Source organism: Dendrobates tinctorius, unplaced genomic scaffold (assembly GCF_039654945.1).
Source record: "Dendrobates tinctorius isolate UK_male_01 unplaced genomic scaffold, ASM3965494v1 ptg000192l, whole genome shotgun sequence".
In the NCBI taxonomy this organism is placed as follows: Eukaryota; Metazoa; Chordata; class Amphibia; order Anura; family Dendrobatidae; genus Dendrobates; species Dendrobates tinctorius.
Genome location: NW_027361859.1, coordinates 6,439,926 through 6,467,589, shown reverse-complemented (window position 1 = coordinate 6,467,589; position 27,664 = coordinate 6,439,926). Strand labels below are relative to the sequence as shown.

The 27,664-nt window shown below is 43.5% G+C and overlaps 1 protein-coding gene and 1 long non-coding RNA gene across 2 annotated transcripts in view; one reads left to right on the top strand and one right to left on the bottom strand.

Moving 5' to 3' along the window:
• Positions 1-27,664, bottom strand: part of LOC141055955 (uncharacterized) — a 134,184-nt gene that overhangs the window by 86,736 nt on the left and 19,784 nt on the right. The window contains exons 2-6 of the mRNA XM_073552651.1: positions 19,599-19,748; positions 19,290-19,469; positions 19,083-19,206; positions 18,902-18,999; positions 17,000-17,087 (exon numbers count right to left, since the gene is read on the bottom strand). Coding sequence (XP_073408752.1) covers positions 17,000-17,087; positions 18,902-18,999; positions 19,083-19,206; positions 19,290-19,469; positions 19,599-19,676 — 568 coding nt within the window. The 5' untranslated portion in view covers positions 19,677-19,748. The remainder of the gene's footprint in view (positions 1-16,999; positions 17,088-18,901; positions 19,000-19,082; positions 19,207-19,289; positions 19,470-19,598; positions 19,749-27,664) is intronic.
• Positions 683-13,445, top strand: LOC141055835 (uncharacterized). Its single transcript, XR_012221543.1, has 2 exons — positions 683-869; positions 9,946-13,445. It is a non-coding gene; the product is annotated as an uncharacterized lncRNA (long non-coding RNA).

Genomic DNA, 27,664 nt, shown 5'->3' with positions numbered 1-27,664 from the left:
AAGATGGACGCCAGATTACCATTCATACTCCAGAGGACTTTGAGAACTCCTGGGAAACATTGCAATTAAACCCTGTCTCGGTCCCATCATGGATGCCCTTGGATCTAGGACTGGACATATCAAAGCTTGTCAAACCGGTAGAATGCTCCACTAAAAAGAAATCTGCCTCTCGGTAAGCCAAAAAGAGTGCCGCCAAACGCCATTTGACATGATGTCAGCTATACTGATCTTTGTCTGGTACAAGGGCTAATTGGAGGCGCATCGGCTCTGAGACGTTGTTCTTCTGACTTATGTTTTTGGAGAGCTATCAGTAATAAGTGGGCTGCGTTTGATCACCCCTCTCTGAACATTATTCCCATGTTATGAACCATAAGTAGTTCTTAAATGTTTGCTGTAGAGGGAGTTAATTTACCCGGGTACCCCACATCCTGAAAGAGAAGGATGAATGGGCAGACCTAATGACATTCTTCTTCGTCATGGTATGTCTTCATTTATGGACACGGTTCATCCTGGGGGAGACCTTGTAGATTAGTTTACTGTACTATTCATTTCTAATTCACTGCTTGGGTGTGTTATGTCTCATCTTTAATGATAGGGTATTTGCAAACCCCACCTGCTAAAGATGAGACTGTTTCTGTAAATAGCTTTATGTTAACTTTGATGTTGTTTTTTCTTAGGTATGTACTAAGGACGACGGATTCTGATATCTATAAGGTCTATGACTGGTCAAAGCTTGGGAGACTCGATCACCGTGGCCTCCTTCAATTTAAAAGGGATTAATGTACCAGCAAAGCATAGCCAGATTATCTCCTTACTACGGAAGAGCAATGCACGGGTACTCTTCCAACAGGAAACACACTTCAAAACAGGTAGAGCCCCTAACATGTCTTTTTCCCCATATCTAAACTGGTTTAACAGTTGCTCCTCCTCCATCTCAAAAGGGGTTAGCATCACTTTCAAGAAGGGGTTGCCTTTCCCTTTGAAAGATCATCTCTCGGACTCGGAGGGAAGATTTATCTTTGTAAAGGGATTGCTGGCCAACACACCAGTTACATTTGGGAATCTATATGCACCAAACACTGGACAGGTACGGTGGTTGTCCAGGGCCTTAGACATGCTCACTCACTATTTTCAAGGAAGGACTTCTAGTTTTGGGGGGGACTTAAATGCTACATTATATCTGACTCTAGATGCATCAAATGGTAGATCCTCGGTTCCGTTAAGGGAGAGGAGATACCTACTAAAGAAATTGCACTCACTTAATTTGGTCGATCCTTGGAGGATTTCTCACCCTACCACGAAGGATTACTCTTTTTTCTCAATACCACATAACTCGTACCAAAGATTAGATTACCTGCTGGTACAGTCCTCAGCCATCATTTTAGTTTCTGACACTTCAATAGGTTCTATTACCATTTTGGACCATGCTCCGATTTTTATGAAATTACGAATCACCTCCATCCTGAGGCCCTCTCCGACATGGCAGCTGAATGAATCCCTGTTGGGTAACCCGGATCACTTGTCTCAGGTGAAGGTGGCTCTTGATAGATTTTTCAGAGAAAACATTGCAGAAGGGGGCACCACCCCCATCATTTGGGAAACATATAAGGCAGTACTCAGGGGAGAACTGATTGCATTAGGAGCCCATGTCAAGAGGGAAAGAGACAAAGAAATCTCTTCTCTTCTACACCAAATTAGTGTGATGGAAAGGTTACATAAAAAGGGTAAATCTGACTGTACGCTCACGGACCTGACCGCCCTGCGCTGCAAACTCAGGGATCTGCTTAACATAAATTCTGCAAAATTGTTTGTCCGATGCAAATTTATATGCATGGGAACAAGGGAAGTAAATTTACCTCCCAAATGTTAAAGAAACAAAAAGAAAAATATTCATTAAGCGGATAAGTACGGGTGACAGGACCAAGGTGGATGGGTCTAGAGATATAGCAGAGGCCTTTAGGAGTTATTATGACTCTTTATACAACCTGGAACCACCAGATTCAATGAAAAACCCGGTCATTGCCCTAGAGAAAATTCATCACGACTTCCTGACATCGATCTCATTACCTAAGATCGCCCCTTTGGGCCAAACCTTACTCATGAGAGAGATCACTGCTCAGGAGGTTCGGGAAACCTTGGCAACAATTCCGAACAGAAAGAAATTTGCCTTCCCGGTCCTGTTTATTGATGACATTTTATCATTATATGCTTTCCCTGCGGCTAGGGTCAGAGTGAATGGAATCCTTAATGAGCCATTTAAGATTAGCAATGGTACCAGGCAGGGTTGCCCTCTCTCCCCATCTTTATTTGTTTTAACTATGGAGACCCTGATACAAAACTATCAGGCAGAATAGCGATATTAAAGGAATTAAATTCAATCACCTAGAGGTGAAGGCTGCAGCTTTTGCGGATGACCTTCTGCTTATGCTCGCTAACCCGGGGACCGCCATGCCAAAGTTGTTAGAAGTCTTTTCTCTGTTTGGGGAACTCTCCAACTTTAAAATAAATTTGGATGAGTCCGAGGCACTTAACATTTCCGCCGACCTGGAGATTTGGCTTTTAAAAAATGCTACCCCCTTTAAATGGCCAAAAGAGAAAATCAAGTATCTGGGGATACATATCACAGACAACCCAGGCACCCTTTTCCAGCATAACTTCGCCTCCCTCCTGAGTAATATAGGGAAGCTTCTGTGGATGGATACCTGGCCTTGGTATATCCCTTGTCATATCTGTTAATTCGTAAAGAGCTGGATATTGATTAAAAGGGCCACTTAATATGGTTGGTAATGGTGGTTTCCGAAAGGAGCCACTCCTTGGCTGGGTCCTTCCCTGGAGGAAGATCTGGCTAGTCCAGTGTTTGAGACTCTTAAATGAGGCTCCACGGACTTTATTTGCATATTCTTATTTCCCAGGGAGCAATGCACCTAGGATTTCACTGATTGAGCACCTTTGCCGGCTGCCGCAGTGTTTTCTTTGACTGGTCTCCCTGAGGTCAGTGATTGTTTCGTGATGTTGGTCTACTAGGCTTTGCTCCCACCTAGCCAGATTCCTACTCCACATTGATGAGGGGCAACACCCCGAAACAGCTGTCTGTGGATGGATACCTGGCCTTGGTATTTCCCTTGTCATATCTGTAAACTCGTAAAGAGCTGGATATTGACTTAAAGGGCCACTTAATATGGTGGTAATGGTGGTTTCCGAAAGGAGCCACTCCTTGGCTGGGTCCTTCCCTGAAGGAAGATCTGGCAAGTCCCGTGTTTGAGACTCTTAAATGAGGGTCCACGGACTTTATTTGCATATTCTTATTTCCCAGGGAGCAATGCACCTAGGATTTCACTGATTGAGCACCTTTGCCGGCTGCCGCAGTGTTTTCTTTGACTGGTCTCCCTGAGGTCAGTGATTGTTTCGTGATGTTGGTCTACTAGGCTTTGCTCCCACCTAGCCAGATTCCTACTCCACATTGATGAGGGGCAACACCCCAAAACAGCTGTCTGTGGATGGATACCTGGCCTTGGTATTTCCCTTGTCATAACTGTAAACTCGTAAAGAGCTGGATATTGACTTAAAGGGCCACTTAATATGGTGGTAATGGTGGTTTCCGAAAGGAGCCACTCCTTGACTGGGTCCTTCCCTGGAGGAAGATCTGGCTAGTCCCGTGTTTGAGACTCTTAAATGAGGCTCCACGGACTTTATTTGCATATGCTGAACTGGTGAAGGTTTTACAGGGAGTCATCCATTTACAGCTGCAGCAATTTCCACATCTGTATGATCAACATATTTTCTGGTCTAGCCATGTGCCTGTTGTCGGCGGACTAGTGTACAGGATATGCGTCAGTCTGTCTCCTATAGATCTCCCCCTTCGGTAGGTCATCAAAACAGTCATCTATGAAGTACATAATTTAAACCCTTAGTGACGGAGCCAATTTTAATGATCAGGCCAATTTTTACAATTCTGACCACTGTCACTTTACGAGGTTATAACACTGGAAAGCTTTAACGGATCCTGCTGATTCTGAGAGTGTTTTTTGTAACATATTTTACTTCATATTAGTGGTAAAATTTCTTCGATATAATGTGTGTTTATTTATGAAAAAAATGGAAATATGGAAAAAAAAATTACAATTTTGAAATTTTCAAACTTTTAATTTTTATGCCCTTAAATCAGAGAGATATGTCACACAAGTACTTAATAAATAACATTTCACACGTCTACTTTACCTCAGCACAATTTTGGAAACAACATTTTTTTTGTTAGGAACTTATAGGGGTTAAAATTGACCAGCGATTTCTCATTTTTACAACAAAATTTTAAAAACTTTTTTTAGAGACCACATCACATTTAAAGTCACTTTTGATATAGAAGTAATGAAATATAAGACATGCTTTTATATCCCTTTAAATGCCTTTAAGACTTCAATTGCCTTTTGCCTTATTATTGCTAGAATTATTCTTATGTAGACTAGTAGTCTCTGTCTTCAAGGAAACTATACTTGTTATCATATTTGTTCTCAACAACGTGTTCTGGGTATATTGTAAACAAGGTACGACCGTGAGGTGATAGTGGGGGCCAAATGAGCTCCATAGAGTCACATATTGTTGTAAATGGTATAAAAACATGTCTTATATTTCATTACGTCAGATAAAGTGATTTGACCACAGCTTGTGTGTTGAAGTCTCTTTGTCTCCAAGCGCTTGCAACAGAAAGGGCGAAAAAAAAACCTCACAATTCGGACTCACTGGTGATCTGGACAGCTGACACTTGGTCAGAACAAAATCAGCTACGACAGTTTTGGCGCCCGACGGGGACCGTGGAAACCAGCCTATTCGGTATCCGTATGTGGGAGCTTCCTGGGAGGTTGAAAATGCAGAATCCAGGCTGCAGCAGGTGAGAACATTTATTCTTACATTGATTCTGCATCTGCAACCTTTCTAAGGATGTCTACATATCTCTGGGTAAGACTGTAACAGCACGGTTCAAAAGAACCCACATCACCAGTGAGTGGTGAGTATGTCTGTATGAGAGTTGAATAATAGAGTGATAAGATAATAATTGTCATCTGTATTATCTGTTAAACTGTTCTGGCAATATACTAATATACTAACTGGTTGTGTACTGGTGTACTGTGTAGCACAAAGTCTGGGATAGACTCTGTGCAGTGGTTATTTTGGATTGCCAGTAAATTTGTATAAGGCTGTGGTTTTTGGTTGCTCTGGTTTTCAATGTTTCTTGGGTAAGAAGTTGGCTTTGGTGTTCTCGGAGTGTCAGTGGACACTGCTGTAGGTTAAAGTGTCAATCAAATCCAAAGTGCAAGATAGGCTGTGTGACTCCTTGTATATATGTCTATGAGAACCTCTGAATAAGATGAGAGATGAGTAATGGAGTATAAAAAATCCGTGAATGAGCACGTATAAATGAATCATCACACATCATTTTTATGTCAAGAGATTTGTTACCTTTCTAGTTGTGGTGGAATCCCGGACAGATGCGTTATAGATATTTCAAATCTACATCTGAGACTGAATGAATTGAGTAATGATATAGCTTGTGTTGTATGTGGCATTACATTGTAAAGTTTCCTGAATGCATTTGGCCAGAAAAAGGGCAAGACTCAGTTAATCTCATTATACAGTTATCTGCTCTTACAGTGAAATCCCGTGATTTTGAGTTTCTTTGTAGAAGTTGATTTTGATAAGTCTAAAGAACTATGGAATTAGTTGAAGTACAACACTACATTTTGATGGGAGGGGGAAGGATGGCGCTGTGCAGTTTCTTTTCTCCCCTTCTCTCGCTCCCCTCGTCTTATCTCTGCTTAGTGTCTAATGAGAGGATTCACAGAGCTGTGCTCAGATTCTCTGTGGTTGTCCTTGATGAAATGCTCGCTATTTGATTTGTGCATTTTAAAGCAACAGTACTTAATTGAAGTTGGAAGTTAAAAGTAAAATATGGTGCCCAATTTAGAAGGTCATTATAAGTGATTGTTTGGTCATTGTAAGTGATTGTTTGGTAATTGTAAGTGATTGTTTGGTCATTAATGTGTTTGAACCTGCTTCTAGTTGTGTGATTGATTTGTATAGCAAATTGTGTATCAACAGAGGAGGTAGCCGACAGTACGGCTGATAAAGTAGGTCAGAGGCCTATCACACCTGGGCCTTCTTACTTTAGTCAGCGGGTTTTTTGTTGTGGGTGAGAGGCGAGGGCGAGGAGCCCTCTGGATATACCTTGGCAGGCTCACTCTGACTTGCTATGTGTGGGCTGTAAGACAGAGGTCCAGACACACAGAAGGGCATTTTAGAAGAAAGGTGAGCTGTCTAAGTTGAAGTAGCCTTCCCACAATCCATGGAGCTGGGCTAGAAGGAAAAGGGCCTATTCCTATCTAGTCAGCTGATCTAGTGGGTGAGAGGCAGAGAGCCTTCCCGTTACATCCTGTAGGTCTACCGGGTGAGAGGCAAGGAGCCTTCCCGCTACACCTTGGCAGGCTCTCTCTGACTTGCTAAGTGTGGCCTGTAAGACAGAGGTCCAGGCACACTGGGAGGGCATTTCAGAAGAAAGGTGAGCTGTCGGCAGAAAAAGGTTGAAGCCATGGCAACTTTTTCTGCGTACAGTCGGTGCCCCCAATGGGATCCAAGACAGCTATGCAAATTGTAAAAGACAGAGAAGAAAGGAAGCAGTGAAAACAAGTGGGACCAATATTTAAAAAAAAAAAAAGGCAAAAATACCAGAGTGTGAATGTTTGGATGTACAAAAAAAGGCACAGACAAGGGAAGAAAATAGCAAGTGAATAAATGATGCTTGAGAATGAATGTGCAGCAGTGTGGAAGGTGTATTATGAATGTTTTGACAAAGTGTAACCAGAGACCCAGACAAAACAGATGGACTTGTAAATACTGTGGTCAGACTCAGACAAACCCAGACTGAATAGCTACTTGTGTGACCTGTGCTACTGACCTAAGCGAGTTGCACTAGATCCTGTCCAGACAAGATTATAAGAAGCTGACATAATAGTGTGGATAGTGGGTAGTGGGGACATTGACCTTTGAGGAGTAAGCTGACAGTAGACATCAGATGACCAACCCCATCAGGACCTAGAAGTGCGACTAGAATAAGAAAGATGCAGGTGAATTATCCCTGGAGCCCCTCTGACCAGCTAGCTTTGCTGAAGCAGCTGCCTGACCCTGAAGACCAACCATTCCCGTTTTACAGACACATAAAGGAAGTACAGCAGACATATAAGTGTACCTGGGCAGACCTAGAGAGGTTGGTGAGTTTAAAGGCAGGTGACGCACTAAGACATATAATTAAGACACACACAGATGTGACAAAGAATCAGGCTTGGGGCATGGATGATAAATCTGCACGGTCTGGGGAGACGTACTGTGAGTCACTAAAGGCCCCGTCACACTAAGTGACTCACCAGCGATCCCGACACCGATATGAAGGTGTCAGGATCGCTGGTAAGTCGCTATGTGATCGCTGGTGAGCTGTCACACAGACAGCTTCACCAGCGATCAGCACAGCGATGCCGAGAGACCGGCATCGCTGGCTATCGCTGTAAAAAATAGTATCAAAATAAAAAATATAGTTATTCTCACCTTCCGACGTCCCGTTCAGCCATCCTGCCTCTCTCCACGCTCCGGTCCCAGTGATCCTTTGCACGAATGACCGCGAGATGTCACGGTCTCGCGGGATAACAAAGTCTCGCGGTCATTCGTGCAAAGGATCACTGGGACCGGAGCGTGTAGAGAGGCGGGATGGCTGAACGGGACATCGGAAGGTGAGAATAACTATATTTTTTATTTTTATTATTTTTTAACACCTGATCGCTGGTCTCCCGCTGTCACACACAGCGATGCCTGCTGGCCAGCGGGAGACCAGCGACAAAAGAAATGTCCAGAGGTTTCTTCCAGCGATCAGCGATACCGGCAGGGGGGCCGCTCGCTGATCGCTGTCACACACAGCGATCTCGCTGGTGAGATCGCTGTTACGTCACAAACGTTGTGACTCAGCAGCGATCTCGCTACCGAGATTGCTTAGTGAGACGGGGCATTAAGATAATGGGCTACAGAGGAACAATCAGAGCAGTCCGTACTCCTGACTAATGTGACACAGCAAAAAGGAGAGGGTAGAGATGTACTTTGGACAGTTACAGTTGAAATGGGCAGACATGGGGTACATTTGCATAAACCCACTTGATGTTAGAATACTGGTGAATGCATTCATTGACGGTATGAACAAAGACTTACGAGACGCAGTACAGCCAGCCAGACCTGAATAGAGATATGTAGATCCGAAAGACCTCCTTAAGGTAGCTAAAGAAGTTGAGCAAACAAGGACAATAAGACGACCTGTCATGTATGCTGGAGCACAAGGAAAAAAGTGGAGACGTAATAAGGGACCTAAGGACATAGAAACAGTGAGGTGCTGGAATTGTGGTACTTACAAAACTTATTGTTAGTGATAATACCCCTATGAATTTACTGGGAGTAGATGTGCTGAGTGCGATCCCGGCCACCATACAGTACTCTCCTGAGGGTATTACAGTCACAAGTCCCCTCTCAGATAAACATTTGTGTAAGATTGCGGCAATGGTGTATATGACAAAAGCGGTGAAACTAACACCTGACACCAAAATGCCTGAGGATGAGGAAATGGGACAGGGGCCCGACACTGTTTGGGCAAGGGGGGGAAAAATGATGTGGGTCGGCTGCCCATTCCCCCTGTCATGATTAAAATGAAAGAAGGAATCACTCCTCCTTGTTTAAAGCAATACCCCTTGAGCCTAGCCAAATCAATGGCCCCGAGCAGAGATATTAGAGAGTATGTTAAGGCAGGGGTTCTGGTGCAAAGAAACCCCCCCTGGACTGCAAAGATCCTCCTCCTGCGACACCACTTTGTATCCCATTAGGAAAAAAAAAGGACTCAAGGGTTTGCTGACACTTACAGAAAGGTTCATGACTTAAGGGCTATTAATGATGATACAGTGAGTGTGACCTCAATCGTCCCTAACACACACACACAATACTGTCACAGATCCCAGTGATGTCACAATGTTTCACAGTCATTGATTTAGCAGGTGCATTCTTCTCTGTACCCCTGCACCCTGACTGTCGGTATCTTTTTCCTTTACTCATAAAGGTGAACAATATTGTTGGACAGTCCTCCCACAAAGGGGGAAAGAAATCCCCTGCCATCTATTCAGCAGCAATGGCAGGGATCCTTGAGTAGTGGCAATCACCTCATCCGCTGATTGTACTATTACAGTACGTGAATGACCCTAAGGGTTGCAAGGTCTCACGTGACAAATTACAGTATTACAAACAAAAGGTGACATTTGTTGGGACATTATATTGCCGAAGGTACCGGACACCTGACAGGAAACAGGCATTTCAAGATCTCCCTCTACCCAGGTCACATCAGCATCTATGCACTTTCCTAGGTTTAGTGACCAACAGTAGGCCTTGGATAAGGTCCGCTTCACAAATATTCCAACCACTTTATGACTGCTTGTCATCAGACCCGGGACCTCACACAAAATACAATTGATTGTGTCTGTGCGGTAGGAGCAGCTGCACTACTACTAGGAAAGGCATGTGAGATCACACTGACGTTTCCTTTGACAATCTATTCCCCACATGACATCCATGCCATACTCGTACAAGTTCAACCAAAACATCTGTCTATGGCCAGACAGCTCCGACTTGAGTGTGCTCTACTAATTCCTGAGTATGTCACCCTCAAAAGATGTAACGTTCTGAATCCAGCCACCCTCCTGCCTGTGGATTCAGAAAAAGGGGGAATTGGTGACCGTATTAGTGAGTGAGGAAGGATACTTTGACATGACACATGAACATGTCTGCATAGAACTGATGAGTCAGGAGACAGTGGGGTTTGCACACGTTCATGAAAAAACCTGTTCCTAATGCAGACTTTGAGTTTCTTTTTTGTAGATGGCCCCAGATACCACCAGGATGGACGATTCTACACTGGATATGCAGTAGTATCCTCACATGAGGTAATCCGAGCGGAGCCACTCTCTCCTCACATGTCGGCGCAGGAGGCAGAGTTGAAGGCACTCACTGAGGCGTGTAAAGCCGCTGCAGGTAAAGTCGCTAATATTTTCACAGATTAGAAGCCCATTAAAAATGCAGAGCTGGTGAAACAATTGATGGAGGCATTGATGTTACCAGTCCAGGTTGGCATTGTCAAGGTAAAAGCACACACAAAGGTGACTCCGTGGAGGTAGAGGGCAATAGAAGGGCGAACGAGGTTGCTAAAATAGCACAAGGCGGCCTAGAGAGAGCAGTGGACGGTGGTGGGGAGTCAGCGTATTCCAGCCACATTGGGTCTAGATGTCCTGAAATCCCTCCAGCAAAAGGCTGCCCAAACAGAGAAGGTACACCGGGGGAGACTGGGAGCTGAGCTGAACTCAAATGGAGTATGGGAGAATAAGGATAAATTGTGCCCACCAAAGTCCCTGTTCCCAATCATGGCGCAAGCAGCACATGGCCCCACTCACACCTTAAAAAGTCACATGTGTGCCATGGTAGATGCCTTCTGGATCGCTCCTGGTTTCAGTTACGAAGCCGCGAAACTTGTACAATCATGCCTCATCTGTGCACAGCACAACCCAGGTAAAACAGTAAAAGTCCCTAAGAAAGCGACATCTAGGCCTCTCTAACCGTTTCAGAGACTGCAGATTGACGACATAGCTACCAAGGTAGGAGTGTATGCAAATATCCTAGTATGTGTAGATCTCTTCTCTGGTTGGCCGGAAGCCTATCCGGTAAAATGTGCAAATGCTAAAATGACTACAGACAAACTGATGAATGAACTGATCTGCAGGTATGGTGTCCCAGAAGCCACAGAAACAGATAGGGGTACACACTTCACGGGAGAAATAATGAGGGAAGTCATGCAGGCCCCGGGTGTACAGCAAACATTTCATACACCATATAGGCCACAAAGTAGTGGGAAAGTGTAAAGACTAAATGGGACACTTAAACTGAAAATTCAAAAGGCCATGGCAGACACAGGAAAGAGCTGGGTGGAGTGCTTGCCTCTTGCACTCTTTTCAGTCAGACACACTCCAAATAGAAACACAGGCTTGTCTCCTTCTGAAGTCCTGTTGGTAGTGCACCAAAGACTGGTCTGTACTTCCCACAGGTGCTACAAATGCAACACGGTGCTATGACAGCCTATGTCCAGGCCTTGCAGGAAAGACTTAATGTGGTGCATAAACATGTGTTCTCATCCATTCCAGATCCTAATGCCAGTGCAGATGTGCATCAGCTGAATCCAGGTGATTGGGTGGTTATACGCAGACACGTGAGAAGGAGCCTGGACCCACGATTTGACGGCCCCTTCCAAGTCCAGCTGACCACATCCACTTCAGTAAAACTTGAGGGAAAGCCCACCTGGATCCACGCCAGTCACTGCAAGAAGGTCCTGTCAACAGCAGAATGACTGTTCTCCTCATCACCTTGCTGGCAGTGACAGGATTACTGCACTCTACAGAGACACAGGACAACCTCTTAAATGCTGATTGGGACAACAAACTTATACGGCATCATGCGCTTCTTATAAAGGACATGGAAGGACAGAAACCGAAGGACTGTTGGATCTGTACACACAGCCCAGTATCTGCGAGGACTATGCCGTACTTAGTTTTACCTCTGGAGCCATGGGAGGTATTAACCCCACACTGCATACACAATGAGACTTGGACTCAATCTAGGTGTGCCCCGTGATATATCTGCCTCATTGGCTATAATCGGCCGCTAATCCCTGGTTTCAGTTTAATATAACGCGGCCTAAAGGTACAAATGTGGTGGCGGGAATATGACTCAGATGTCGGAAATATGGTCGCCAGGAGGAGGACTGAAATCCCTCACTCAGACCCTATTCCCAATGATGGACTGTAGTTCAGTCTTCAACACACTGGAGCAAACACCTGTGGTGAGGACAATAATTGCTTCCGCATATACACTCGCGATCAAACACAGGTTAATGAGACGGTGTACCAAGATGGTGTTGAAGGCTGTAAATCATCTATGGGTAAAATAATAAGGAAAGAAAGGGGTAAATGTACATCTGGTGTAAGGGGAAAACAAATGAGTATTACTCGGTGCGCCCATAAGCCTACAGTAGGTCAGGACTTTTGAGTTTATACCAATATATACAGACCCCTGGTCACGTTTGTGTTCTCCCTGACGGAGTATTCTTGGTTTGCGGACATCGTGCCTACAGGTGGGTGAGCCCGGACATAAGAGGGGTCTGCACTCTTGCTAAACTGACACCAGCCACTTTCATAGTTCCTCATAGTAAAATAGACACTGCAGCAGTTCCAATTCACACCTTGTATAGAAGGGCTGCAGACAATAAGCCAAATGGTAGGCCGCATCTAGTAGAAATGGGGATAACAAATAAAATATTCAGTAGTATGCTAATATACCCCTTCATAACCCAAATGTGGGATAAATTAGTGGAAGCTACCGACTACCTGGACGATCAGATTTTCCAGATTCTTGAAGTTCTTAATGAAACTAATACAATACAGAGACAATTAATCATAGTTACTAACCAACATACTATAGTACTAGATTACCTGACAGCAAAAGAAGGAGGAATGTGTCAGATAATTGGTCCCACCTGTTGTAATTATATCGACCCTGCTGGCAATCTCCAGATCAGGGCCGGTATAGACAAAATAGGTGAACGTAGAGACCAATGGTTAAAGCAGCACAGTTCAAAGAGAGACTCCTGGTGAGGTAACACATTCTCTTTCCTAAATCCAGCAAATTGGGTTAATGGCCTTGCATGATGGATTTTTTTTGGCATTATATAGACTTGTATGCAAATTTTGTTGTTTTGCTTATTATTTTATGTAGCCGTAAAAGCGCTAATATATGTATTACTTAAGCTACTGAATAATGTATGTGTGAAAAAAAGAATCTAAGGCTGAACCTTCTGTAGTGTATCATAGACCCCAGGTGGCCATTGCTGATGGGGAAAGTGAGTGTCCACACTGAGGGTGGATGGGCGAAGCAGGTGGGAAGCCCCCTTATGGGTACTAGACCCATGAGACAGTAGCTCCTTTGTGGACATCACCTGACCCTGTGGCAAAGGTTATACCATTTACAAAAGGGGGAAATTGATATAGAAGAGTTATTGGTTTGCTTTTATATCCCTTTAAATGCCTTTAAGACTTCAATTGCCTTATTATTGCTAGAATTATTCTTATGTAGACTAGTAGTCTCTGTCTTCAAGGAAACTATACTTGTTATCATATTTGTTCTCAACAACGTGTTCTGGGTATATTGTAAACAAGGTACGTACGACCCTGAGGTGATGGTGGGGGCCAAATGAGCTCCAGAGTCACATATTGTTGTAAATGGTATAAAAACATGTCTTATATTTCATTACGTCAGATAAAGTGATTTGACCACGGCTTGTGTGTTGAAGTCTTTTTGTCTCCAAGCGCTTGCAACAGAAAGGGCGAAAAAAAAACCTCACAATTCGGACTCACTGGTGATCTGGACAGCTGACACTTGGTCAGAACAAAATCAGCTACGACACTTTGAAGGGTCAATATGACAGAAAATACCCAAAAGTGACACCATTCTGAAATCTGTACCCCTCAAGGTGCTCAAAACCACATTCAAGAAGTTTATTTACCCTTTACGTGCTTCACAGGAACTGAAGCAATGTGGAAAAAAAAAAAATTAACATTTAACTTTTTTTTACAAACATTTTACTTCAGAACCAATTTTTTTTATTTTCACAAGTGTAAAAAGAGAAAATGAACCACAAAATTGGTTGTGCAATTTCTCCTGAATACGCCGATACCCCACATGTGGGGTAAACCAATGTTTGGGCGCACGGCAGAGCACGGAAGGGAAGGAGCTCAGTTTGACTTTTTCAATGTAGAATTGGCTGAAATTGAGATCGGACGCCATGCCGCGTTTGGAGAGCCCCTGATGTGCCTAAACAGTGGAAACCCCCTACAAGTGACACCATTTTGGAAACTAGACCCCTTAACAAACTTATCTAGATGTGTGGTGAGCAATTTGAACCTCCAAGTGCTTCACAGAAGTTTATAACGCAGAGCTGTGAAAATAGAAAATCATTTCTTCCTCAAAAATGATTTTTTACCTGCTATATTTTTATTTTCACAAGGGTAACAAGAGAAAATGGACCACAAAAGTTGTTGTGCAATTTGTCCTGAATACCCTGATACCCCATATGTGGGGGGAACCACTGTTTGGGTGCATGACAGAGCTTGCAAGGGAAGGAGCGCCGTTTTGGAATGCAGACTTTGATGGAATGGTCTGCGGGCGTCATGTTGCATTTGCAGAGCCCCTGATGTGCCTAAACAGTAGAAACCCCCCACAAATGACCCCATTTTGGAAACTAGACCCCCCCCAAGGAGCTTATCTAGATGTGTGGTGAGTACTTTGAACACCCAAGTGCTTCACAGAAGTTTATAACGTAGAGTCGTAAAAATAAAAAAAATCATATTTTTTCTACAAAAATGATGTTTTCACACCCAAATTTTTACTTTCACAAGGGTAATAGGAGAAATTGGACCACAAAAGTTGTTGTACAATTTGTCCTGATTATGCTGATTCCCCATATGTTGGGGTAAACCACTGTTTGGGCACATGTCGGGGCTCGGAAAGGAAGGAGCACCGTTTGACTTTTTGAACGCAAAATTGACTGTAATCAATGGCGGTGCCATGTCGTGTTTGGAGACCCCCTGGTGTGCCTAAACAGTGGAAACCCCTTAATTCTAACTCCAACCCTAACCCCAACACACCCCTAATCCCAACCATAACACTAACAAACCCCCAACCCTAATACCCACCCTAACCATAACTTTAACCACAACCCAAACCCTAATCCCAACCCTAACCACAACCTAATCCCAACCATAACCCTATCCACAAACCTAACCCCAACACACCCCTATCCCTAACCCTATTCCCCACCCTAACCCTAATCTCTAAGAAGATGGCGGCGTCCATGGGGGGACGCACGGGGGCCAATGGGTACCGGGAGGGGATCACATCAGGGGAGAGAGAAATTAAATGACACATCGAACTTTTTTTTTCCGGTCGCCGTTATACAGTTAATAACTGCAATTGCAAAACCGGGGTCGGTAAAAACCAACCCAAATGATGTTCTCTGGGGTCTCCGCTACCCCAGGCAGCTGAGACCCCAGGGAAAATCCAACTCTGGGGGGGCGTTATACACTTTTTCTGTGGTTTAAGTACCTTTAACTACTGCCATTAAGAGGCATATCGGCGCTCATTAAGGGGTTAATTATCAGTTAGTCTATCATGTTATTTGTGCACTAAGGTTTTCTTTAGGTGTTATTTTCTAAACATTTCAGATTTGCTCATTTCAATAGGGAAATCTGATGTAAATTAAATTCTCTGGGAAGAGGTAAAATAAATCTCTTTATATAAAATGTATGTGTGTGTGTGTGTGTGTGTGTGTGTGTGTGTGTGTGTGTGTGTGTATCACCAATCAATCACAAAGCATCTTTCATTTCACCAGAGCTGTTCAAAAGAAGCTGAGCTGTGATTGGTTGCTATGAGCAAGTTTTCCCACTTGACAATACCTCAGCAGACACTGACATGGTGAGAGAAATCTAGCATCTTCGGGAACATAAGCTCCCAGCCATTGTCTGTCCCCAGAAAGGAGCAGAGAGCATATGACAGAAATGAATACCCCCTCCTGTGCCCATATACCCATCACAAATTCTCCATCACAGAGGCACATCTTCCCTATTAAAGGGATCATTGGTATTGAAGTTAAAGCAAATCCATCCAGCGCTTTGGTTTTGACCCCAGGACTCTCTTAAAGGGATCCCTGGTATGGAAGTTAGGACCGTTCCACTCAGCTCTGTGGTTCTGACCCAAGGGTCTCTTAAAGGGATCCTCGGTATGGAAGTCAGGGCAATTCCCTCAGCGCTCTGATTCTGACCCCAGGGTTCTATTAAAGGGATCATTGGTATGCAAGTCAGGGCATATCCACTCTGCACTCTGGTTCTGACCCCAAGCTCTCTTAAAAGGATCCCCGCTATGGAAGTTAGGGCAAATCCACTCAGCGCCCTGGTTCTGACCCAAGGCCCCTCTTAAAGGGATCCTCGGTATGGAAGTGAGGGCAAATCTCTGCGCTTTGGTACTGACCCCAGGCCTCTCTTAAAGAGATCTGTGGTATGGAAGTTAGGGTAAATCCCTCAGCACTCTGATTCTCACCCCAGGCTTCTATTAAAGGGATCATTGGTATGGAAGTCAGGGCAAATCCACTCAGCACTCTGGTTCTGATGCCAGGCCTCTCTTAAAGGGATCTCCGGTATGAAAGTTAGGACTGTTCCACTCAGAACTCTGGTTCTCACCGAAGGCTGACGGGATGATGTGGGATATTAGGGGTAGTAGTCCGGTGACTCTGGCTGAAGGGATGAGATGATGTGGGATAATAGGAGTAGTCCGGTGGCTCTGGCTGACGGGATGATGTGGGATATCAGTGGTAGGAAAAATGCAGGATACAAGTTATTCAATGTTGAGAACTAGTGCTATTACTCATCTGTACATTTATTTTGAAAAGATATCGGAAACCGCTGGTACACTAATTTCTGCGGAGTTCTAGTATCTAACACTATTTGTTCACTGCTACCTCTACATTAGCACGAATTCCAGAATTATATACAATGCTGGAACCTGCTTGTCAGAAGATTAGGAAGGTGATACTCCTCTTTCACTCTTGCCATAAGGTTTGTTCTGTACTAATGATGATTTAGCATCTAGTACTTTTCCTTCAAGTATCTCCAGACCACATTCCTGATGTTTATCGCACTGACCTCCTACCTTTGTGATTTGGGTCTCAATTTTCTGTATTCATTTAGTTCAGTGACTTTATATATTAGAAGCTAATGGCTCCCAAAGTCCAAAAGTAAACACAATCCCTCATCAGATGGGGCACAAATAAACCACTCACCTGGGCAGTTATCTGTAAGAATCTCCTCTTTACACCATTCATCACCCCTCACATATGTCTCTATAATAATATTGTTCAGATCTTCACCCTGAAACAAATATTGTAAAAGTCACAGACAGATGAGGAAGTCACAAAAAAGAAAACTTTGGTTTGTGTTGCCACTATCTGCGTTCTTTTTCTTTTTACGGAATTCTGTGAGGGGCTTGTTTTTCCACAAGTTAAGTGATTTTTTACTACTACCATTTTGGGGTAGATATGACTTTTTAAAGTTTTTTTTAATTCCATTTTTGAAGGAAAAAAAACCCTGAAATTCTGGAATTTGTATTTTTTATATGAGAGTTGCTATGTGGGATTTTTACAGATAATATATATATTCATATACAGTGGGGGAAAAAGTATTTAGCCAGCCACCAATTGTGCAAATTCTCCCACTTAAAAAGATGAGAGGTCTGTAATTGACATCATAAGTAGACCACAATATTTTGCAAATTATGGTGGAAAATAAGTATTTGGTCATTAACAAAAGTTCCTCTTAATATTTTGTTATATATCCTTTGTTGGCAATGACAGAGGTCAAACGTTTTCTGTAAGTCTTCACAAGGTTGGCACACAGTGTTGGTGGTATGTTGTCCCATTCCTCCATGCAGATCTCCTCTAGAGCAGTGATGTTTTGGGCCTGTCAATGGGCAACACGGACTTTAAATCCCTTCAAAGTTTTCTATGGGGTTAAGATCTGGAGACTGGCTAGGCCACTCCAGGACATTCATATGCTTCTTACGAAGCCACTCCATCATTGCTCTGGCAGTGTGCTTGGGATCATTATCATGCTGAAAGACCCATCCACGTTTCATCTTCAATGCCCTTGCTGATGGAAAGAGGTTTGCACTCAAAATCTCACAATACATGGCCCCATTCATTTTTTCATGTACACAGATCAGTCGTCCTGGTCTCTGCAGAGAAACAGCCCCAAAGCATGATGCTGCCACCCCCATGCTTCACAGTAGGTATGGTGTTCTTTGGATGCAACTCAGCATTCTGTCTCCTCCAAACAAGATGAGTTTTGTTTCTACCAAACAGTTCTACTTTGGTTTCATCAGACCATATGACATTCTCCCAATACTCTTCTGGATAATCCAAATGCTCTCTAGCAAACTTCAGATGGGCCTGGACATGTATTGGCTTAAGCAGGGGGACATGTCTGGTACTACAGGATCTGAGTCCCTGGCGGCATAGTGTGTTACTGATGATAGCTTCAGTGGTCCACCAAAATTTGCAAAATAAATCTTGCCAAATCAGACAAGGTGATTTTCTGGATTTCTTTTCTCATTTTGACTCTCATAGTTGTTGTCTACCTATGATATCAATTACAGGCCTTGCTGTTCTTTGTAAGTAGGAGAACTTGCACAATTGGTGGCTGACTAAATACTCCCCCCCACTGTATATTATTAATTTACAGTTTTTGAATATTTTTTCTAACTTTTTTAGTCCATCTAGTTGACTTGAATATGTGATTTTGTTCACTGTTACAATAAATTGGAAAACCTCTGTATAACAATGTATTATTCTGTGTAACTGATTGGATGCCACAGTAGAAATTGACTGCAGCATCCAAAGAGGTAAGTAAAGGTGTCTCCAGAACTAAGATATTGATGACCTATCCCTAGAATAGTTTATCAGCATCAGATTGGTAGGAGTCTGAAAACTGGCAACTACACCTATCAGTTGTTACCAGGTATTGAGGCCATTAGAAACTCAGTATAGTCTCCATTAACTGTGTCACGGCCATTCTCTGGTACTGCAGATCAGCTTCTAGTAACTTCAATAAAATAAGAATGACAATAAGACCTTCACAGCCGTCTACACATTTAATGGGAGATCTCATAGTACTTTCTCTCCATCTACCTGATAATCCTGAGGAACATCAGGACTTTCTTGTTTACAGTCCTGTGGAAGGAGAGGACGGGGACATCTCTCTGGTGATGTCTTCTTATTGGATGGCACTGGAGGAAAAATATACAGGGACTGAATTCATTTTTTACATTTATATAAGTGTAGGACATGTGCGTTTAGTCCTGTCTATTACCTGGTGATGTGAGGGGCCGGGGAACCTCGATCATGATGTCCTTGTACAGATCTCTGTGTCCTTCTAAATACTCCCACTCCTCCATGGAAAAATACACCGAGACATCTTGACATCTCATAGGAACCTGCCACATAGAATGATACTTTCATCCCCCTGATCCTTTCAGAATGTTATTATATTATGTCCCAGCATTCCCAGCAGTGTCACCTCTTCAGTCAGCAGCTCAATCATCCTATAGGTGAGTTCTAGAATCTTCTGGTCATTGATGTCCTCATGTATCAGGGGGTAAGGTGGAGGCCCCGTGATTGGGCTCAGGGGTCTTCCCCATCCCTCAGACACAGGGTCCTGACAGCGGTCACTAGGGGTCTTCTTCACTACTGTGTAATCCTGGTTATGGAGAAACACATTAATAAATCTCACTACAGACATTTCCAGAGTCCTCACCCCACCAGTTCTGTCCATCTGTTATTCCCATAGATAAGAATGATGTAATGTGATGCCATGAGAATCTCTCACCTCCCCAGTAAGCCGGAAGAGGATCTCTAAGGTGAGGTGTAATATCCTCTCCACCATCCTGTCCCTATTCTTATCCATCCTATATGAGCCAATCAAGATAATTCTCTTATATCAAAGATTTCCACTGAGAGAATCCAATATTGTAGGGACCTGAATGGAAGAAAATGAGCTGATATAACATCATAAAGAATCCAGTGTAATAATACAATTACTAGAGATAGTAAAGGAGATAAGATGGCAGCTTCAACATGGTCAGTGTCTCTATACAGTCTAGGAAGGTGCTTGGTGGGGCATTTCTCACTTGTGTATGAGGAAGGGGGGTGTTCATGGGTAAATAGTGAAGGTTAAATAGGTGGCCATATAATTAGGCATGGTTTATCATAGAGAGATTGGGGGACAAATTCATTTTAGCGAAGAGGTAATGAGCGTGCACAGTGCTGCTCTATTTAAAGTCTAGAGAACTGATGAAGACCTTTAAGTTCAAGATGTTTTTAATCAACAGAGATATATAGAAGGTTAGAGTAAAACGAGATGTTGTCTATTTGGACCTTCCAAAGATGTTTGATAAGGTGCCACACAAAAGGTTGGTATATAAAATCAGAAAAATAGGACTAGGTGAAAATATATGTAATTGGTTTAGCAATTGGCTCAGTGATAAAGAAACCTACTCGGATTGGGTCACAGTTAACAGTGTGGTACCACAGGGGTCAGTATTGGGCCCTCTTCTTTTTAACATATTTATTAATGATCTTGTGCGTGGCATACAGAGTTGAATAACAATATTTGCAGATGATGCTAAACTCTGCAGAGCAATCAACACAGAGGATGATAATTTATTATTACAGAAGGATTTATGTAAGTTGGAGGCATGGGCTCAGAAATAGCAATTAAAGATTAATGTGATTAAATCTAAGGCTACTTGGGCACAGGAAATAAAATATATAATAATAACCTAAGTTGTAAAACACTGAGTAAAACTGTCACTGGAGAAGAATTGGGTGTATGGGTGGACGGTAAACTCACATTTAGTGATCAGAGTCACACAGCTGCTGCCAAGGCAAATAAAATAATGGGATGGATTAAAAGAAGCATAGATGCTCATGAGAACATAATTTTGCCTCTATACAAGTCACTAGTGCACCCACACTTAGAATATTTTGCACAGTTTTGATCTCCATTGTATAAGGAGGACATAGCTAAACTAGAGCGGGTACAAAAAAGAACAACCTAGGTTATTAAGGTAATGGGTGGACTGCAATACCAAGATAGGCTATTAAACTTGGGGTTATTCAGTTTGGGAAAAAGAAGGCTTCAAGGCGACCTTATAACAATGGAAAAATATATGAGGGGACAGTACAGAGATCTCTATAATTATCTTTTTTTACACCTAGGCTAGGGACAAGGGACATCCTCTACTTCTAAAGGAAAGAAGATTTAATCATAATCACAGATTCTTTACTGTAAGAGAAGTGAGACTATGGAACTCTCTGCCATATGATGTTGCAATGGTTGATTCACTGCTAAAAAATTCAAAGACGGTCTGGATGCCTTAATTAAGAAATATAATATTACAGGATATGGTAACTAGATTCTGTGATGTGATGTTGATTCAGGGAACTAGTTTGATTGCCAGGAAAGACTTTTTCCACTAATATGAAGCCAATAGTGTCTGCCCCATGGGGTTTTTGCCCTCCTCTAGACCAACATGTTAGGCTATAGGTTGAACTCCTCAATGGACTTAAGTCTACCTTCACCTTAAAACGATGAAACTATAAAACTGTAAGTTATCTCCCACTGTCATTCTTTTGGTGTCTTCAACATCATCATGGCTGGGTTGCCATAGCAGCTGAGGCCCCAACAAAGGCCCACAGGCTTGCAGTGCTTTTTTTTCTTTTGGGAGAGAGACAGCCACTGCTGATGGGTAGAGGAGACTGACTTCTGAATGTCGTCTGAGTAAGGTTACTGAATTAATTAGTTTCCAAGCAATGACTGCAGGTAAAGTCTTGACTGGTGTGGGACTTCCAATTAGGTAACATTAAGCCCAGCTTGGTTGAATTTTTCAGGCTGCTTGACATACAGCTGTGATCCCAGGGAGAGCTGAAAATTCTGATTATTTTTACCACATCATTACATTTGTTTTCTCCCAGACTACTACAAATGGGCAAAAAGTAAATGGGAATGGCGGATTAGCTCACAAATGATGGTAGCTGGCCTCCTGTCGGTTCTCTGAAGTAACTGTGGGGATTCTTCCATATTACTCCATTACGAGAAGTCATGTCACACCACCAACTTGTATGTGGCAGAGGAGAGAATTACAAAGGTCTAGGTTGGCATTCTATAGACAGACCTATCTTTTAATTGCTAAATTGGGAATTCGTCTTCATGTTCCTGCGGATATTGTATGTACACAATGTCTTCTTGATGTGTGTGAACCGACCAGGCATTTCAGGAGGAAAACACTTCAGGACAACTCCGCATCTTTTGTCCTTAAGCATCTTTTTTTTCATCATTCCGCTCATTTCCTCAGTGTTTTTTGCAACATGTTTGGCAGATGGTGTTTTATTTCATGGTTAGGTCACTTCTAACTTCTCGCAGCCTTTGGAAACTCGAAGTTGTTAAAAGAAGCTCAAAAGACTGAACTTGTGCACAGGAAGTAATTTATACATGTAAATGCATATGTTCAACCTATTTAACATTTATTTGGCGTTTTTTCAGGTGGTTTCGGGCATGTTATGTAGCATACTCCCCTTAAAAAGATGTTGTATGTTAAGAATTAACTAAAAATGCTTTGTATGGGACAGTCTTAGGCCTGTTTCACACATCAGTTTTTGTGTGTCAGTTAAAATCCGCCAAAATGGCGGAAAGCGGATCTGTTGTTAACGGATGCCACCGGACCGTTTTTTTGACGGATCCGCCGAATGAAGAATTTTAAAGGAACCGCTGCCCGGGAAGAGGGGGGAGAGAGAGAGAGAATTTTTTCTGTCCGCCAGAAATGATTTCAGGGTTAAATTTCTGCCTGACTTCATTCCTCCGGGCATGCACACTATAAAAATGCGGATTCTGCAGCACAAAAAACGTTACATGGTCCGTCCAGGCATCTCGGCGGACACAAAAAAATTGACGGATCCGCAAAAAAACGGATCCAACGGTTGCTCATCCGTCAAGATCCGCCGGTAATGCAAATCAATGGGGAAAAAAAGGCGGATCCGCCAAAAGAAATGGCGGATCTGTTTTTTTGCAAAAACGGCGGATTTTGACTGATGGTCAAAAACGGAAGTGTAAAACAGGCCTTAACCGGACACATTTGTTGTGACCCTAGAACCTCACCATTTTGCTTCTGTGAGTACACAAGATTTGATATCTTGGAAAAATAGGTTTATGTTACTGGTAACATGTAAAAAGAGGATGGCACTGCTGTGTTAGATGGTGCAGAAGTGAGGCAGCCAATGTCACTGAGCTGGCGCATTAACAGTGACTCACCTATTGACCTGGGGAAGGTGAGTACAGTGTAGTTTGTTATTTTATAATAATCTGCAGCCGGGGCTGAACACCATCTGAAAGAGGACAACCCCTTTAAGTTGTTTTTTATATAAATTTGTTGCTGATAAATACAGTATATTGTATTGGACTGTAAATATGCAAAACATGCTAGAACCATTGGCAAAAAAGGGACCATAGTTCAAGATATGGTGAACTTCCAGTACAATTGAAACAATACAAGAAAAAAGTAGTACCGTATATACCCCCTGAAATAATTTAATAAATAATATAGAAACCTACATAGTATGAAAAATTTTAATTTTTATTAGACTTCTTAAAACGATGTTAGAGTGTTAGCGACTCCTGGAGTGGACCCTCTGGGTCGCGGCACCAACCCTCCCAGGGCGAGCTAGCCTAGTGAGGACCACCCCCTATACAGGGAGTGTCAGGAGCAAGCCCCAGGGGATACGATACCACGACTGCTGGCACCAGGCGGCCGGCTCACAGGAGATACGAGACTGTGTGACTGGAGGGTGCAGGATACTAGGGAACACAGGAGAATACACGGGAGTGCACCAAATACAGGATAGTGCAAGACGGGTACACGTGGGCACATAAGGCGTGTAGCGAGTAACACATCCGGAGGTAGACAAAGCAGGACACGTGCAAGGAGCACGACAGGGTACAGAATGAGGCAGCAGTCGTGCCAGGAGGTGTAACAGAACTCAGGAATAGAGTGAATGCCAGGAGGCACGACTAAGCAAGAAACAAGGGACAGGATACAAGAGGATGTGCCAGAAGGCACAACTGAGCATGAAGCAACAAGGGTTCAGAGCAAGTGCTAGGAGCACCACAGAATAGCAGGCAGAGCAGAGGACCTGAGAACAGCGCACAGCCAGGCTGGGACACAGCTGACCCAGCCAGGAAGCACAACAAAAATCAGGCACCTCCCCTAGGGGGAGGTCATCTGATATAGCACATGACTACTACTGGTTCCGGGTCAGGACCTAGCCAGAAAGCACATGACCACTACAGGTTCCGGGTCAGGTCCTCCATTACCATAGAGAGGACCGAGCCCTATACAGCACTGACAGGAGCGCGCAAGCGCAAACGTGACATGGAGGAGGAGACCCGGGGATGAGAGCTGCGCGTGCGCACCCGACGGGGACCGAGGGACCGCTGTACCGGAGGGAGTGACGTTGGAGCTGAAGCCCCGCCTCCTGGTGAGCGCGGCATAACAAACGATTTACGGTAATTAGATACATGAATAATATTAGCAGACAGATCAAGTCAGTGAAGACACAAATGGTGTAACAACACAAGCAATTAGTAACAATCAGTACAGGGGCAGCTACATATATGTAAATGCATAATGCTATGTGTATCAAGAGATGGGTCACACAATCAAGTGTAGTAATGTCATATGTGAGACAGAAGGAGTTCATGTACTCTGCATGCACATATTTCTTAACTTTAAAGAGAATGCCATGTAAAAGTTCACATGCGTGCACCACAAGAACGTCATGTCAATCAGATGACATGACAAAAAATGTATGTATTATGAAACGAATTATGACACGATCCTGATCAGAGGCTTACTCATAAAGTCCAGTGTGACTCCCCACTCCGACTCAATGACTATGACTCCACAGCACTGCCTCACTACTGAGCATGTACATAAAGTTCAGCACTGATTCATCTCAACTAAAAGCTGAGATGCTAAGATCAGGAACAGGACAGACATTTCTAGGACATTTCATAGCTTTCCCAAATTCTTGGGGAAAATAATTACAGCACGTTCTGCACTGAACTACTGTACTCAATTTATTATATATTTAAGGAGTTGGAGTAGCTCCATTTTATTCTGACTCCACCTCCTCAGCCCTGTGCGCCATATTGAATAATCTAGAGCAAAAAAAGGCAACAAATAGCACAAGACCAAGAAAGAAAACTAACTTAAAAAATGTAATTGATGAATAAGGCCTTTAGTTTGGATTCAAACTTCCCTTGAATTATATATTCGGGATAATAATTATTTATTTTAAAATATATAAGGGTAACATTGTCAATCTTTTTTACTTTGGTCTTTGACTGTAATCCATTTATTATAGAATCCGAAAGGAAAAGCTGGAAGGGACCTCCAGGATCATCTGGTCCAACCCCCTGCTCAATGCAGGATTCACTAAACCCTTTCAGACAGATGTCTGTCCAGCCTCTCTTTGAAAACTTCCATTGGAGGAGAACTCACCACCTCTCGTGGCAGCCTGTTCCACTCCTTGATCACCCTCACTGTCAAAATAATGGGTGAACATGGAGATGACTGCACATGGAGATGTTCATATTATCATTAACTTCAGAACCCAATAAACTTAGGTTTATACATTATATATTAACTGGTACTGTCACAAATGTAAAATCTTTGAAAATGTATACACTTCGGCCTCGATTCATCATGACCAGTAATGTTCATGTTGATTTTGAATAGGGGGTGTGTTGGGAGTCAGGCACTTCTGATTCATTAAGAGTTGCATGCGTCTCCGTGCAACTCACCACCAATCTTACTCTAGTCAGTCAGAGACCGGTGTAAGATTTCTGGCATAAAGAATGCCACAACTCATGATAAATTACCTGTTATGTCATGCCCCCATCCTGTCCCAGCCCTGCCCATTTTTGCATAGCTGGGTATATCTGGGGTGAAAACGCCATAGATCTCAACATTTTTGCACAACTCAGAGTTGTGAAAAAAAATGGCAACTTTTCAAATATATTTACCCTAAAATTATGGTGAAACTCTTTTGTTTGGAAAATGATGTTGGTTTAAAAAACTCTTTGATTCACTAACTGATTCTTAACTTTATAAACTTATAATATCAATATTATCTATGTCTAAGAACTCCCAATGTCGGGCCCATATAGAGTTTGGTGTAAGGGCCCCGTCACACATAGCGACTCACCAGCGATCCCGACAGCGATATCAACTTGTCAGGATCGCTGGTGAGTCGCTACATGATCGCTGGCGAGCTGTCAAACAGACAGCTTCACCAGTGATCAGCTCCAGCGATGCCGAGCGCGCAGCGTCGCTGTGTACGTTAGTTACCAGCGCGCTGATGCAGGGAGCTGGTAACTAAGGTACACATCGGGTTTCTAAGGGGCGTGCGTCACTTAGAAACCCAAGGTGTACCTTGGTTACCAGCTCCCTGCATCAGCGCACTGGTAACTAAGGTACACATCGGGTTTCTAAGCACCGCCCGGTGCTTAGAAACCATGCGTTTACCTTAGTTACCAGCACGCTGATCTCCCGCCTGTCACACGCAGCGATGCGTAATGGCCAGCGGGAGACCAGCGATCAAAAAAAATGTCCTGGCTATTCCAGGACGATCAGCGATAACCGGCAGGGGAGTCGGTCGCTGGTGTCACATACAGCGATCTCACTGGTGAGATCGCTGTTGCGTCACAAAATTTGTGACTCCGCAGCGATCTTGCTAGCGAGATCGCTATGTGTGACGGGGGCTTTAGGGTTGTCCTACATGAGCTGGTAATCATTTAAACAATGAATGATTTGATTGTAACTCATGAATAGCAGATAAGGCTAGTTTCACACTAGCGTTTATTCAACGCAGCGCACGGCGCAGCTAAGCCCCGCCCCCTGCCGGCTCCCTGCCCGCCCCATCCGGTCATCGCCGCCTACTATCGCACATGGACGCTTGCGATCTGCGCACCCTATCTTTAGCATAGGGTGCGCAGATCGTGCGCTGGCCGTGCGCTAGTAGGATTTTGGTGTGCGCTGTGCACTTTTGAAGGTGCGCCGTGCGCGCCGAACGCAGCATTTGCATTTCGGCGCGCACGGCGCACCTTCAAAAGTGCCCATCGCACGCCAAAATCCTACTAGCGCACGGCCAGCGCACGATCTGCGCACCCTATGCTAAAGATAGGGTGCGCAGATCGCAAGCGTCCATGTGCAATAGTAGGCGGCGATGACCGGATGGGGCGGGCAGGGAGCCGGCAGGGGGCGGGGCTTAGCGGCGCCGTGCGCTGCGTCGAATAAACGCTAGTGTGAAACTAGGCTAAGTGTTTATACAGGATAAGAATCGTGAATGAAATTTTGGAATAGCGATCATTACAGCGTAATATCGAATATCATTCCCTGTATATACACAGACAGAAAAGCTGCAGTGTCGGTGTGTTCAATATTCAGATCCCATAAGTGATATTTCTTTATTTCAAAACCATTAATTCACAAAGTATTGTACAATCATTTCTGTTGATACTGTACAAAATAAATTTAATCAAATTAGTGATAAAATGTTCGATAATCAATTTCATGGTTTTATATGAACAGGAACATTTGAAATAATGAGGAACAATATGACACGAATATGTATTCATTCCAATGCTCCAACTGCTACTTAACAATCACCTCTGAACACGATCGACCAATCACTGAAAGCAGGGCCACTACCCCTCCACAGAGATATAGACTTCAGTCCAAACAGAGGATTTGTATAGGTTCCCATTCAGATGAGGACTTCAGTCTAAGCGAGGATTGGCATAGATAGGGTCCTGGAAAACGAGAAATGCCTTACCGT